This window comes from Carex rostrata, chromosome 4 (assembly GCF_964058835.1).
Source record: "Carex rostrata chromosome 4, lpCarRost1.2, whole genome shotgun sequence".
Lineage (NCBI taxonomy): Eukaryota > Viridiplantae > Streptophyta > Magnoliopsida > Poales > Cyperaceae > Carex > Carex rostrata.
In genome coordinates, this window is record NC_135921.1 from 9,043,835 (window position 1) to 9,060,404 (window position 16,570).

General features: G+C 31.6%; 1 protein-coding gene and 1 long non-coding RNA gene across 2 annotated transcripts; both read left to right on the top strand.

Annotated features, from left to right (window-relative positions):
- The first annotated feature begins 7,939 nt into the window (after positions 1-7,939).
- Positions 7,940-9,141, top strand: LOC144553100 (uncharacterized). Its single transcript, XR_013511318.1, has 2 exons — positions 7,940-8,380; positions 8,920-9,141. It is a non-coding gene; the product is annotated as an uncharacterized LOC144553100 (long non-coding RNA).
- Positions 9,142-14,800: 5,659 nt separating this feature from the next.
- Positions 14,801-16,516, top strand: LOC144553101 (E3 ubiquitin-protein ligase ATL31-like). The gene has a single exon (XM_078301183.1). It carries the CDS (start codon positions 14,929-14,931, stop codon positions 16,186-16,188), a length of 1,260 nt encoding a protein of 419 aa, XP_078157309.1. The 5' UTR covers positions 14,801-14,928; the 3' UTR covers positions 16,189-16,516.
- The last annotated feature ends 54 nt before the right edge of the window (positions 16,517-16,570 follow it).

The window sequence follows — 16,570 nt, forward strand, 5'->3', positions numbered from 1 at the left end:
CATGTTTTGGAATTTTACTTCTATAAACCGACTTTAACTAATCCACTGTTCTCGTGTTTATTTCGACCAACATATCCACCAACTGCTCTTGTGTATTTGCTTGCAACACTGTCATCTAAAATTAGAAGAAACACAATAAATAAATTAAGACATTTGTAATATTCTCATACCATGTCAAATTATATACTTGAGAAAAAAATAAAGTACCTAACAAAGTAATGAAAAAAAATATTTGCAAACAGATGAGGGAGTCTTTGTCAATTGTGAAATGCCAGTAAAAACTTCACTATGCTACCTCGCAAGCAACACTGCACATGAATAAACAAAAAATTAGTTAGTTTTTTATTTGTCTTCTTCGGTCAATAAATTTAAAATATTTATTTTTAACAAATAGCACAAAAAGCAATCCGCCAATAATTGATTTGAACATAGAATATTAAAAAAAAATTCATGAAAATCGAGTTTATGAGATTGCAAAATGTGCTAGCAAAAACGACAGAAAAAAAAAATCTATGTTCTAAATCACCTCAGTAACCTTTTTCTTTATTAGGCCGAGAAAGCTGAAGCTAAATTAAAAGCTTTTTAATATGCCCCAGTGGTGAAATGGATTTTAGATGGATTTTTTTTATAAGCAGAGAGAAGCAAAAATGAGAGGCACGAGGGGGATGGATTTATAAAGGATATTTTCAAAAATAAAAAAAATGGAAAGATATAATGGCCGGGTGTCATCCGAATGGAAAATATTTAAATCACCTTTAATTCATTGCAAAGAATATAGAAAGTATGTCAATTCAAGAAAATAATTAACCCTTGCTTTTGCTGTCTTTCAAAACTGCCGTGGTAGAAAAGAAAAAAATTAACAATGCAATCCCAACAACCAATCAAATGAGAGTGCTTATAATAATGTTTCCAGAAACTATTGATTTGGTTCTATATATATAAAAGAGAGAGTAATTATGATTTATAAACGTATATGTTCTGATTGAATTCAATCAAATGTATGTATTAAATAAAAGAAATCAAGTATTAAATAAAAGAAGCAGACCAGAGTGCATCAAGAAAATTTATCTAGTTACAAAATGCACAAGTAAAAAATGCTTAGTACATATATTTAGTTTTAAACATAATACTGTAAAAATTTGAGATCATATATATTATATCATCCTTTAAAAAAAAGTCTGAATAGGCAAATATGAGGTTGACTACGGTGAGTCATGGAGTAAAATGCATTTGTACTCCATGTCATATTTTCATTTTGAAAGTCCAAACAACCGATCTGAACCGTTAGATGCGATCTCTATATTGAAATGTGCTTGGAGACTAAATTTTACATTTTTTGAAATTTTTTTACTATTTATTAAGCCACTTTAAAAAATGGTTGTTTTACTTTGAACAGTAAAACAGTAAAAAATTATGGACCGCCGGATCAGTGATTTTCAAAGTGGCTTAATAAATAGTAAACAAATTCCAAAAAATATAAAATTTGGTCTCCAAGCACATTTCAATATGGAGAACATGTTGAACGGTTTGGATCGGTCGTTTGGATTTTCAAAATAAAAATATAGTGCCATGGAGCACCAACTCATTTTACTCCATAGCTCACTGTAGCCCATCTCATATATATATATATATATATATATATATATATATATATATATATATAGAGTGTGGCTAATTTGCTACCGGAAGCACTTCGACCGAGGTGCTTCCGAGGCTATATTAGCATATGTGATGTTCAAACAACAAATCCAAACCGTTAGATGTTTAATCTATATTAAAATCTACTTGGAGATCAAATTTTACATTTTTTTGAATTTTTTTACTATTTATTAAGATGGTTTGAAAATCGCTGTTTTTATTAAAATTCTGCACCATAAAAAAACAGTGACTTGTGGTCACTTAATATATATATATATATATATATATATATATATATATATATATATATATATATATGAGTACGGCTAACGCGCTTCCTCTAGCATATGGGCCGAAATGCTTCCGGTGGAAATTTGAAATTTCAAAATCCAAAAAGTCGATCTGAACCGTTCATCTTCTTCTCCATATTAATATCTGCTTGGAGACCAAATTTTACATTTTTCTGAAATTTTTTACTATTTATTAAGCCACTTTGAAAATCGCTGATCCAATGGTTTTACTGTTTTGTTAAGCCACCGTTGGATCAGCGATTTTCAAAGTGGCTTAATAAATAGTAAAAAATTTCAGAAAAATGTAAAATTTGGTCTCCAAGCAGATATTGATATGGAGAAAGAGATGAACGGTTCAGATCGACTTTTTGGATTTTGAAATTTCAAATTTCCACCGGAAGCATTTCGGCCCATATGCTAGAGGAAGCGCGTTAGCCGTACTCTATATATATATATATTAAGTATATTGATAATTTTCATGATTAACTTGTGGTTTTCATTAATTTACTTGAGGTTATTTACCTGTTGGATTGATTTATTATGGGCTTTTTTTGTTTGCATCGTCACCTAAAATGAATGGAAGACCAAGATCATACATATAAACTAAATAAGATATTACTCTCACATAATTTAGTCATATATCTTATTTTATGGTAAATAAGATATATATCGTGATCTGTACCATGTAAAAATAATATTAAAGAATATAATAAATAAATAAGTAAATATGTTATTATATGGATGGTGAATTTAATTATTGATAATTATGAAGGCTGACTAAATAGTTGTTTAAGTAATAAAAATAGTAGAACTAGGGTATCATTTAATCTCACCAAGTTCCTTGGCAATCTTAACTCCAAAATATATGAAATTGATTTCAAATGACGATTTCAAGTGGTTTATATTAATCTACTTCACTAATAATGTGTTTATATATTAAATTTATAAGTTTTTGGAATTCATTTAGTATATGTCTCTGTGTAAAGAAAGTTTATAAGTTAATTTTAATGCGTTCAGTTTTCATACATTTTCTATAAAATTAAAATTGCCCTTGTATCAACCATGACATTTTATGGGTCTTTAAATCCTTAATGAAAAATTTATAATTTTAAATTGATCATAATAACAAGTCAAGTAGTAAAAAGATTAAATTAATAGCGTCAACTTCATATTAAACCTTTTTGTTAAAGGGTAGAGTTAAAATGCCTCATGTCTTTCATGCCTCATCATGCATGCCTTACATCTTTTTTCTCTATTTTCAAATATCAGACAAATCGACCCAAACATATTTAAATAGTAAAAAATATGTAACTATTTAAAAATCACTATTTGTAGACCATCTTAAAATAATAATTTTGTAGCTATTGTAAGAAAAAGTGCAAAATTTTCAAAAAATATGAACTTGGTCTCCAAGCATATTTTAATATGAATATTATGTTGAATGGTTCATATCGACTGTTTGTACAGTAGATTGATTTCAACTATTTAGATTCATTATTAAAGTCAATTTGATAGGTTTTGAAGTTAAGCTCGCAAAGAGATTTATATCTATAATAATAATACTAGTAGTTCATATTTTGTTGATCACACTAAGTGATTTAAATTTTTTTTTTTAAATCTAAAATTCATTATTATTGCTGAGTTACAAACTCTACTCAAAAGTATCGAGTTATTTGAGAACGGTGTCATGACCAATTTATCAATATAAGTGACATTTTTAATAGACATGTATGAACTGTACGTGCCAAATAATTCTTATAAATTTTCTATGGATATATTTAAACTTTTGCCTAATAATTGTGCTTATCCTTTCTAATGAATATATATATATATCTTTTTTTACTCTTTGCTGTTCACCAAAAAAAGATAATAACACAATATCACATATGTATGAAATATGGAAAGTAAATATTATGAAATAAGGAAACAAGCTGGAGGCTTTTAATGTTGGCGACAATTTTTTTTTTAACTTTGGCACGAAGAGCAATTATAATAGGGGAATATATATATAAAGATGAGCTACGTTTTATGGAGTAAAACGCATTGGTGCTCTATGGCACTATATTTTTATTTTGAAAATCTAAACGACCGATCCGAACCACTCAACATGATCTCCATATTGAAATGTGCTTGGAGACCAAATTTTACATTTTTTGGAATTTTTTTACTATTTATTAATCAATTTTGAAAATCGCTGATCCGATGGTTCAGAAATTTTTACTGTTTTATACTGTTCACAGTAAAACAGTATTTTTCAAAATTGCTTAATAAATAGTAAAAAATTTCCAAAAAATATAAAATTTGGTCTCCAAGTACATTTCAATATGGAGATCACATCTAACAGCTCGAATCGGTTGTTTGGACTTTCAAAATGAAAATACGATATGGAGTACAAACGCGTTTTACTCCATGGAGTAGCGTAGCTCATCTCATATATATATATATATATATATGACATATGAAATTTAAGACTTTGTTCATATTTTGTCATTCACTAAGTAATTTAAATATTTTTTCAAAAATCTGACATTCATAATTTGTTGTTTTATTATCAACTATACGTACTCAAAGTCTTGAATTGTTTCATAAATTAATTAACAAATTATGAATCGTGTCAATTAATTATTAAAAAAATTTCATTGATCTTTTAACTTCTGCCAATAATTACGCTTGTTCTTTCTAATAAATATTATATACTAACTTTAACGGCCCATTATCAAATTAATACCAAAGAATTTGTGGTGTAGACCCATATGACATATTAACAAAAGATTACAGTGTATAGAATTTGGCGCGAGATCAAATTTTTGGCGCGGAATCAAATGTTTCCACTGGAAAATACAAATAGTACTAACGGAAATTTATTACCATAAGTTACTTATCGTCCTCTATTTAAGATTCAGGAGTATCATTGTACTAATATATCACAGAGGCAAATCGATCTCCAATTTCTGCCTCAATTTTACAAACGTAAGTTATTTAGCTTTTTATATTAAGAATTAAAGATTGTTGTAATTCGCATGGGGTAAAACTGTTTTTGGAAAACAAAACTAAAAAATATCAAAGGCAAACAACACAATTTGTTTTATGTTAGAAGAGTTCTATCATATCTGGTTAATTTTTTTATGGCTTATATTAATGTTTATTACAAAGATTCAATATATATTCACATAGTTTAATTGCAGATTAAAAAAAAATGATTGGGGGACCTTTTGCAGTTGCTCACCAAAATTATAACGGTGCCAACATGTTCATTGATGAACCAAATCGACCTTCACATGCTCGTCGGCCTAGAGTAGGAGAAGATGAAAAAAATTGGTATTCTCTCTCTTATTATATACATTTAGAGTTTTCAATCTATCACATGCAACTGTTTTCTGTCTTATTTTTGCTTGCTATAAAAATTAATAGCATATACACATATCAATTAAGTGACTAATTGATTAATCTCTTTGTTATTACTATTTTTAAAAGCATAAAAATGCAATTTTCTAAACATTTGCTATTTGTATTCACCATTAAAAATAGAAACACATATAGCATCCACCGAAATACTTTTGACACAGAAATAGATGAATTCACAAAAATCTAGAAGAAAAATTATTACCGGAATATATACCTCTTTACTACCATAACATAAACCTTCTTTATTTTCCAACCAAGTGAATTTTGACGCAACTAATTTTGTCTCAGAGAGAATTTTGCCGCGTGAATTTTTTTTTTGCAACATATTTTTCCGTTGCCATATCAAATAATTTTGTTGCAAAAAGTATTTTTCGGGCAACAATCTAATTTAGTTGCAAAAAAAATAATTGGTTGCAATATTTAACGTTAATTGCAACAAATTATTTTCGTTGCAAAATCCTTAATTTATAGCTACTAATTCTTTTACCGTTGCAATAAGCTGTTGCAAATAGTCTATTTTGGTGTAGTGGGATGACAAAATTACAGTTCTAAGTAAATAATGCTAGAGAATGTAATAGAGAACGGAGTAGCTAGGTCCGATCCGCATCGGATTTATTTTTGAATCCAATTCAAGAAGTCTCCAGAAGTCTAGGACCATCTGGTATGTTTTAAATTTTGTGTGAATGAAAATTGTCACGACCGCACACGATATTAAAACGGAGTGTACGGATTTTAAACTCCATATTAATTACCTTAAATAACAAACAATGCAATTGATTAATTATGCTTAATACATTTGACTAAAACAATATAAGGTTGAACATTTAAAATTCTTAACAAGCTGGGATTATAAAAGGGAAAGTACGAAGTCTTTTTGTTTTACTCAGTAAAACGAAAATAATCCATGCACGAATATATAAATTAGACAGTACCAAATCTACAATTCACAACTCCACAAAAATATAAATTCCACAATTCTAATATTTCAATTGCTCAACAATTCATTCTACATTTTCAATACTCGTTTAACAGATGATTAACATATGATTAAGAGTAGGATTAAAATATCCACTATTTTCATGCTCTAATCATGTCTCACATTCTTATCTCTATTTTGATATGAATTGCTTAATATGACTTCCATATAATGTGTTTGAAAACCAAATTTTATTATTTTTTTAGATATGTACAAAATCAATGTTTTTGAATGATCCAGAATCTTCTGAAAATAAAAACAACTGTTCTTCTAATAAAAAGATTGTAAAAAAATTTGCAATGACAACCCTTTTATGAATATAATGCACTTGACTAAAATATTATCTTTCGTTTAAAAAAAACATTCAAAATTTGTATTACCATAAAAATAATTGAAAATTTTATTATGTATCCTATACTTTGAAAAATAAAACAAATAATAAAGACAGGATAGAGTGTGTATGTGCGATGATGTCCTTGGGAGGCTGGCCTTTAGCTTGTTTCCTTGCTCCGAATTGACAGCCGTTGTCTCGTTTCGTCAGTCTCAGTTCTTATCCTGCTGCTGCTCCGCCTTTTAGCGCTTTTATTTACCATTTGTTTCCGAGTTTTCCCACTTATTGGGCCATGATGTGGAATCTTCTGATGTCCCTTTCCAATTGGTTGGTTTGTAATATTTTTGAAAGTTGCTGGCAACTCATAATTCACACACAAGTTCTCTGCAGCAGCCCAGTCACGCACATTCTTATTCGGACCCGTTGTGTATTTGTGTATTATTGGGCCTGAAGGTGTTAAATTGCTGGCCCAATTTAGATTACCTGTTTAGGGAGTACAACAGTAAAAAGCTAACCATAAACTATACAGCCTGTATATGTATGTAGAGTGGAAAAAACGTGATTTGCTGTGTCGTACCGTAATTAATAAACTGTGATTTTGATTTTTTGTTGTGTTGTACTGTAATCAAGTTAATTTTTTATATGCCGTACTGTGACGAAAATGTCAAGGAATAATCACGATACACGAATGGTCACACCGTGTCAAAACGTGTCGTGACTAAATTTGACTCGCGTGACTCACCATTTGATCATAATTTAGATTAGTTTGTTCAAGATTCACCGTTTGATCAAGATATAATGGTTCTAATTACACATGATTCGCGTGACCGCGTGCTGTGTTATGCCGTGATTAGATCTTTCGCGTGGCGTGCCGTGTCAAATTTTTTAAATATAATTACTGTATGCAAATGATTACAGTACAGAACATGCAAATTACATTACATAACCGACACGTATATCGTGTTCCGTAAGGAAATCAGCTCCACCGTGCTTATTTTTCCGCTCTATATGTAAGTCCATGTACCGCAGCTTGTGAAATAAGAAAGCACTTTGGACCCCAGTAAGTGCTGAAAACATGATATTAATGAAAACTTTTTACCTTTCCAAATTAAAATAATTTACTTGTAATTACTAGTATGCAAATTAAAATAATTTACTTGTAATTACTTGTATGCAATACCCATAACCGACCAATTGAAAAACTTTGATTGGGTAAATTAAAAAAAGACACCCATCAAGTTCGGATTTGGAAGGTATTTTTTTCTCAAAAAATAAAAATAAAAATTCAAGATACCTTGTATAATATGAAATGATACCTAGTCTTAGTGATGATTCCATACTTCTCTAGATGCAGTTATTCATTACTATCAGATAGATACTTTCCACATTATTCCCTATAGATTGTTTATTCCACTTTGCTTCTTTTTGAAAATCAACAGTTCTATCAAAACAATTTTGTATAAACCTGACTTCTAGAAGATTTGGAATGAGATGGCATTAATTCCTAGTTTGCTACAACTATTTCCATCACTATCATATACTAATCTACTGTAATTTTCAGGGGAGTGGGTAAATGAATGGAATGTTATTAAATGCCTCTAAAATCCAATATCAGATGTTTGGAAGGGCTCAACTGGATGTTTTCAATAAAGCTTCCTTCGGCTGGTCCTATTGGACACTTAAAAATCCACACACACTGGAATTTTGAGTGGAACATCAAAAACCAGTTTCTTCTTCTAAGTAAGTTCATGCGCTTACCCTGTCCTGATATATATTATCATTATACTTGTTTAATCTATGTAGCCCATAGGATGAATCCAAATAATAGTGGTACCCACTTGTGTTTTGCATATTAATTTCTTACCAGTATCTTTCTATGTCATGGTGCAATCAAAATCTAGAACTAGGACCCCAGCCCAAATCTTTTCTCTACATTCTTTCTCTTTTTATTCTACCACACAGAAAGCAATGTGTTGTAAACTGTGTTAGGCATGGTTCTTACTGTCCAAAGTGGTTGGCACCTGTTCACCGTTGTTTCACGTTTTAATTATTCATTTTATAATCAATAATAACAAAGTGCTTATCTGATTAGTTAGGTTTTTTTTAAGCATTAAATGTGTGGAACAAATAACTAACCAAAAGAATTTCTGTTGACCTGATATGGACATGTGACAGGAAACTCAAATCATTGACTTTTAAATTTTAAATTGAAAAATTGGAACTTAAACGTATATTTCAGGCTTATTAGTTATTTTACCTTTTATAATTAATATTTGCAGGAAATTCATCAGTGAAATTACCAAATTTATTTTAATTTGTTAGCTGCCTTGTCGTGTGCGACTTTCCTATTAACGATCTCAGGTTTTACCAGATAGTCTATGGAAATTATGTTCTGATTTGTAGAAATTTTCTTCCTGTAATATTCTTTTAAATTTTGCCTCATTCAATGTATTATTTGTATAGTAGGATAAATATTTTTAATACATCTTTGAAAGTCATGCGATATACCCGCTCAAGAAAAGGATTGCAATCGACTCTTTGTCATATCCAGAAAATAGAAAATGATATTGACTATTTGATGCAGCCATCTGTGTTGTGAAAGATGTTGAAGGAGAAATAATTGTTGCTAGAATAATGTCAAATCGTGATAAATATCGCAAATGATTGAAGAAGAAAATGCAAAGTAATAATCTTACCATCCCACTACGCGAAATAATTACCTTACGTCGTATTTGTTTGGATGGAGAAAGTGAAAGAAAAATTTCCGATTGATTTTTATTTTGTTGGATATTTAATAGAGGATAAGATTACTAGAAGTTATTTTTTTTTAACCTCTTTTACCTTTTTAAATCTTATATTTTGTCGCTCTTTAAATTGAGGTGTAATGAAGGTAATTGAGATGATCAAATAAGAGAATAAAAAAAATATATAATAATTTTCTTTTTCATTATTTTTCCTTCACTCATAAGCTTAAAAAAATTTGGTTGGTAATCTTCAATTGGAGCATGAAATAGGAGTTTTCATAAGCTTCTGTCAATGTAAATTTTGAAAGAGAAATTGTCTATTTCAGTATTGTAAATAACATACCATATGTGCTCTTCTGATGGATGGAGTATCGCAAAGTGATGAATCAGTATGTGGTCAATTAATGAGAATTATGCGGCCGATTAATCGCTTTCATTATTGTATATATTTATAATTTATTTAACTCATCAAATTTATCAAATAAACTTAATTTAACTTAGTTCTATTATTATAATATAACATTACACTTATTTTTTTCTTCACAACACATACACACTTTACATATGTAAGTAACATATTTATTAATACAAAAATAAATTCAAAATTAAGTTTTTTCAAATACTAATAACATATTATTTGAAAGTAATCAGACATTCCAACATAAAATCACTAAATTTAGTTTACAATAACAACTAAATTTCATATATAAACATGTCGTACTAATTGAAAAAATTATATTAGTAAATAAGAAAAATATATATATAAAAATAATAGAAGAATTAATCAATTTTAAAGTAAAAAGAAAAAATATATATAAAAAATACTAGATGTATATCTAAGTACAAATGCAACTACAATACAGGATTTATGAAACTTATTATCACACACAGTCACAGAAAAAAAAACAATACGAAAATAAATGTTTACTAGAATAAACGGGCGATTAAACGAGAATAAACATAATAATCGAGAATAATCGACCGATTGATCGGAAAAATCTATTAACACACCTCTGATTAATGTATTCGTAATGATTTGATCGTCATTATCAATTAAACGGACGTTTAATCGATCATTAAAACCTTTTTTACAATTCTGAGCCATCTAGAATAGACATCAAATGCAAAATATTAAAATTCAAAGTCAATGATGCACTTATGTCCAATTGTCCACCTGTGAGCAGCAGCGGTCTTTGAAAGGTTCCAGTTTCCATTACAATAAATAATAAATGTCTTCATATGTCATTTACTGGACCCGTTAGATTTAAGCCATCCGATAAAGAGAAACTTGTCAATATGCAATTGAGACAAATGGTTCAAATAAAATTTAGTCGTGCTGTCCGACCCTTCTGATCTTGATCCCACGGTTATCGGCTGTTGTTTTCTCCTAGCACATTATGCCAGGTGGCGGCGCGCCATCCTTTAATGACCATGAAAAAACTAGGAAATGAACAGATGCCACATATAAAATACTTTCCTCAAGTCTTAGTATGAGCATGAGCCTTGATTGTTATTACAAGTTACTTGTAAAATAAAATAGCCAATAATATATTAACTAATTTATTAGTGTTTGCTAAATCAATGCGGTTATACCTTCAGATATTGGCGTACTCGTGTTCATACATCACGGTCGTCTGCTTGGGGAAAAATACATCTAATTAAGATGATTTTTCATTCAAGGCATTCCGTTTATATGATCGCCATACAACAAAAAAGGCATTAGTTAACTGTTATAGTCATATTCTCAAGTACCAAAAAAATAAAATAAAACCAAATTCAATTGATTAATTTTTTTTTGTGACGTGCCATCATTGTCCACTGATTAAGAATTCGTATCCTCTGCATTAACTCAAAAGGGAATCTTTTGAGTTAATGAATCCTGATCATCATATTTATTTTAAAATTTGTGCAGACTAGATCCGCGTTAATATTAAAGGGATCCCTATATCATAAACAGAGACCGGATTAGATCCGTTTAAAATCAGACGGTTGATATTAATTAATGCAAAAGATTCCTTTTTGAGTTAATGCTTAGGATACGCATTCACTGATTAAGGCGCCGGAAGCGCTGGCAAGGAAAGTATTTGCTTCTTTCTCCTCATATTAAATTTCTCTCTAGAAACCTTCCTTTACAGTTTACACAGTGACGTACTGTTACAGAGATTCTGTTATTCAGATTTTTGTGATCAATACTCGCAACTCCCTAAGTGGATAAGCAGTGCGGATCCAGCATGTAACAGGGGGGCCGACCGTCTCTTTAATTTTGAGTTTTAGTAGTAATTTATTAATAGTGATCGACTTTTTTTTTTCTGGAGATTTTGTTGTCTTCTCTGGATGTCTGATTTGTAATTCAAATTAAATTTAATATTAAAATCAAAATAATTTTTTTTAATTATTATTGGTAATTAGAATTATAAGTTAAAACATTAAAAATTACAAGTCAGGGCATTGAAAAATATAAGTCAAAGTATTATTTTTTTTTTTTATCGAGTGTCCAATTAGTTAATTAGTTTAACCTGATTAGCTATTTAAATCTCATTCCAAGGGCGGATCTACGTATATATCAAGGATACTAAGCCACCTATGATTTTAAAATTCTTAATTATATATATTAAAATTTAATTATATTTTTAATTTTTTTTGAACTTTCAGATAGTCTAGTTCCCTTATAATATAACAAATGTATGTTGGTAGTATAATGGTTTGAATTTTAGTTGTTATGTGCGAGGTAATGGGTTCAATTTCCACTCTAAACACATTATTTTTGTCTTTTTTACATATTACATCTCATAAATTAGACATTTTATTTAAATTTTTTAATTTCGCTTCTGCCCGTTTCGATATTTTTTTTTTTCTGGACGAAAATTCTAAATCTGCAGATAAGGTTCCGTTCTCACAGCTTTTCCTCAAATTGAGATCCTACGCCGTGTCGCTTTCATTGTACTAGTCTTTAGGACTGTATGTACCGTAATACTGTGACACCGTATTGCATATTTGCATGGGATGCTGTGGTGCTACACGAAGCCTTTACAGAGTAGTGCCAGGAAAGAACTTATGGCCATCGTAGCAGATGCGAATTCTCAATTCTAGTGAGCAACGGTCTCCTCTCATGTTTCAGTTGCGTAACTGATTCCGTCATTTTCTCCAACGGCCGTTATCATCTCCGTCATCGGTTTTCTAGAACACGAGACCAATCAGCTGCCATTTATTGACCGGAAATAAATCTGACCAGACCAGACCAGTTTGGCGTTCCACAACTAGCGCCTCCTGAGACGATACCCCAAACCATGACGAAACAGACCAAATTAAACCCTTGCATTAATTCAAACAGTGTCCAATAAGAAACACATTTGCCACGTAAGCACCACTGCCGGTACATTTATGCTGCTGGTGAGGTGATAATGTGATATACTGATATTGCTGTCTTGTGCACGCAATTCTTCAGTTCTTCTGGATATTTTATCCACAAAAAAGAGGTGAGGTGGTTTTTTCACGGTGGAGAATGAAGATTCCTTTACTGATTTGCAACCGCGTTAGAAATCACATTTGTTGTGTGTTTAGCCTAATTTAGGCAGTTCATTTACTCAGATTTAATTCGTGAACACTTAATTTTTTTTTTCTTTTCTGTTTTAAGATTGCACGGATAATTAAGTTCAGAAAAAGTGGACGAGGACATGTTTAGACGGAGTAGCAAAATTATATTTAATACTACAATAAGAGTGAGGTTATAGTATAGAGCATATTAGTTTCTACCACAGTGATAAACGAATAGTTCGTATTCGATTGGCGGGGTCAAAAATTTATGATTTGGATATAATTTGAGTATAATTTGAAAATGATTCAGTACAATAAAGAAACAAATAAAAAAAACCCAAAAAAATAGATTTTTTTTTTGCATTTTCTCGGAAATAATTTGTGACTCGCGTTTTATTCGGTGATTAAAACGTATTATACGTTTTTTTGCATTTTATTCGGAGTTTGATTCGGAAACGTAAAAAAAACGTTTAATACACAAATTAAATGCATATATTGTCATTATGGTTTCTACTACGGATTATATTTTTATTTTCAAAGTCTAAATAGACAATCTGAATATTTATATGAAAATATACTTCCATAATTAATTTTATATATTTTTTAATTCATTTTATTTATTTTAAATAAGTAGAAAATCACTTGATTTAAAGATTCTAAATCATTCCAAAGCAATAATTTTCTACCTATCTAAAAAAGTAATATTTTTTTTAAAAATGTAAAATTTAATATATTAATATAGTTTTATATTAATATCATGTTCAACCGTTGGAAACTTGGAATTGATTATTTAAATTTTCAAAATAAAAATATTAATCATAGTACGGGTCAAAATTGAGAGAATTTTTTATCCATAAAAATTAATAAAATAAGAGATACGAAAATAAAAAGTGTTTGATTTGCAACATATCATTAGTTTGGTTTCAAAATTTTAATATTATTTTTTGCTATCAATGATCGTTGTTATGTTGTGTTGAATAAAAAAAACTTTGAATTGGGACTAATGATCTCAACTCAAAAACTTTGGATCAAGACTGTTGATCTCATTCTTTATAAACATATTACAAACCAACCACTCTTTATATTTTTCGTAACTCTTATTTTATTAATGTATATGGATAAAAAAAATCTCAAAATGCGATAGGCAAATTATCATAGTCTCACCCGTATAACTATACTAAAAATATCTCTCCTCCTTATTAAGGAGCTTAATGTCTAGATCCTGTAAGGATCCCGATTTTATGTTTTTTTTTTCGGAATGATGCTCAACCGTTGAACTTTTAGATCGCACATAGATGAATTTTTCAAATTATGAGCTTCAACACTTAAGTATGCACTGGTCGCGCCGCATATGATCTCAGTGCCCGTAGACCGTGCGCCGCACCCGTGGAACGCGTCTCTGAACCACGCACGGCACCTGCGGACCGAGCCTGTGCATCGCGCACCCTTTTTCTTTCTTTTTTTCTGCTGAAGGTGGGATTTGAACCCAGTTGAGTTCTGTTGGTGCCAAAATTCTTACCACTACGCTAGAGTTCACATGTATTATTTTGTAGATAAATATAGTATTTAACTATTTTTCTCTACAAATTTGATTTAAATTATCTCTCCTTCTTATTAAAAAGCTTAATGATTTCTACTGCATAATTTGCTTCTGTTACTGTGCACGGACACGATTACTAGTATTTATTTATTTGTAATTTGAGAAATCTTTGCAAATGACGAGAATCCACATGCCCAACTCTGTCAGGACTGAAACCAAACACCGAAAAAGAATCCCAAATTAGGACTTATTATGAGATCCATAACCATATTTCCAAATTCTGAATTCTAATGCATTCTAATTTTCAAACATGAGACTTTGACTTGGCGTGCTCCATACTTCAGCTCCACGGCTTTGAGTTCCCTCTTTTAGAGGCCTTCATCTCAACCTCTTTTTTAGTACCTCAATTTCTCCTCACTATCTCCTTTATCTTCGTTCTTTCTTTAAGCTACCATATAATTAAAAAAAAAATGTGGCGAACTGATGGCCACACAGTCGCCATTAGCGGAAACTCGCTCGGTTTGATGCTGGTATTTCTTCTGGTAATACTTCCGCCGGCAATACAAGCGCAATCATCGCCGCCATCAAACGACAATAGTTACTTTGGCAATAATTATTCTTTTAATCCTTCAATTGTCATACTGATAATAGTTCTTATCTGTGCCTTCTTTTTCCTCGGGTTCTTCTCTATATTCGTCAGAAATTGTGGCAGCAATGGCAGTGGTGCCGGCGCATCTGTTCGTGGTGCCTTGGCTAATGCGATGGCACGGTCAAGGCGGCAACGGGGTCTTGATGCAGCTGTGCTAGAGACCTTTCCGATTATGGTTTACTCAGAGGTGAAGGAGCACAAAATTGGAAAGGGAACGCTCGAGTGTGCCGTTTGTTTGTGTGAGTTTGAAGATGATGAGAATATCCGCCTCCTCCCTAAGTGCAGCCACGTGTTCCATGCTGATTGCATCGATGAATGGCTCTCGTCTCACGTCACATGTCCGGTTTGCCGTTGCGTACTAACTCCTGATCCAAACCAACCATCAGACCAAACCGAAGAGGGAGCCGAGTCGAGTACTTTGACACATGTCGAAGGGACACAGGGCCCATTAAACCAACCCGATTCAGTAGTGGTAATTGATGTTGATGAGCATGGAGATGAGACGAGAAGAAGGCAAGAGACAATTGAGCTGGAGAGGATCGGGAGCCAGAGGCGAGCCCTGCGTGCAAAATCGGTACGGCAACAGCCGAAATTTCCTCGTTCCCACTCAACCGGGCATTCTCTCACAGCACCACCTGTAGCAATAACTCCAGATGTCAGGAGTGTCGACAAGTTCACTCTCAGATTACCTGATCATATCAGGAAAGAAATCATCGCTAATTCGGGACAATTGAAACGAGCGAGGAGTCTCCACTCATTCCCCGGCCAAGGAGAGGCAAGCTCTAGGCGGGGTTACCATGAAGGAAGCATCCGAATGGGGAGAAGCGTTCGATTTGGCCGTTCAGAGAGGTGGCCATCTTTTATTACTCGAACCTTCTCAACTAGAGCCCCAGCATGGATAACTAACCGGCGAGGTGATTCAGAGGGATCATTTAGGAAACCCGACGGCGAAGGATCGAACAAGGGCAAGCATAGCAGTGCAAAAGTTACCTTCGATTGTCTCGGGGGTGTGTCGGGTTCAAAAGTCGAAGCAACCGGAGAGGAGGAGGACGAGACTGCGGCCATGGCCCGGCGAGTTTGACCGGAAAATGTTACAGTTTGACTGTTGAACTTGGGATACTTTTTGGGTTTAGATAGTATAAAGGGTTGAATTTTTATTAAAGAATTGTAAAGTGACGCGTTAACCATCTAATGGTTTGAGTCACATTGACCTGATTCGCTTTAATTAGAGATGGGATTTGGACTTCGGACTTTGGAGGGAAGTCGCTGTAAATAGGGTAATTTTGCATGGAGGAAAGATAAGAGTTTCCTTTTTGTATTAGTTTATATAAATACTGCTGCTATAAGGTTCGCACCAATGTTTATTCTGTTTATATAAAAAAATGAACAGAAATTCACTTATGCCGTTTTGGAATTGTCCCTTTAATTTGGTTAAATTTTCTGATCAATTAATGTATATAATC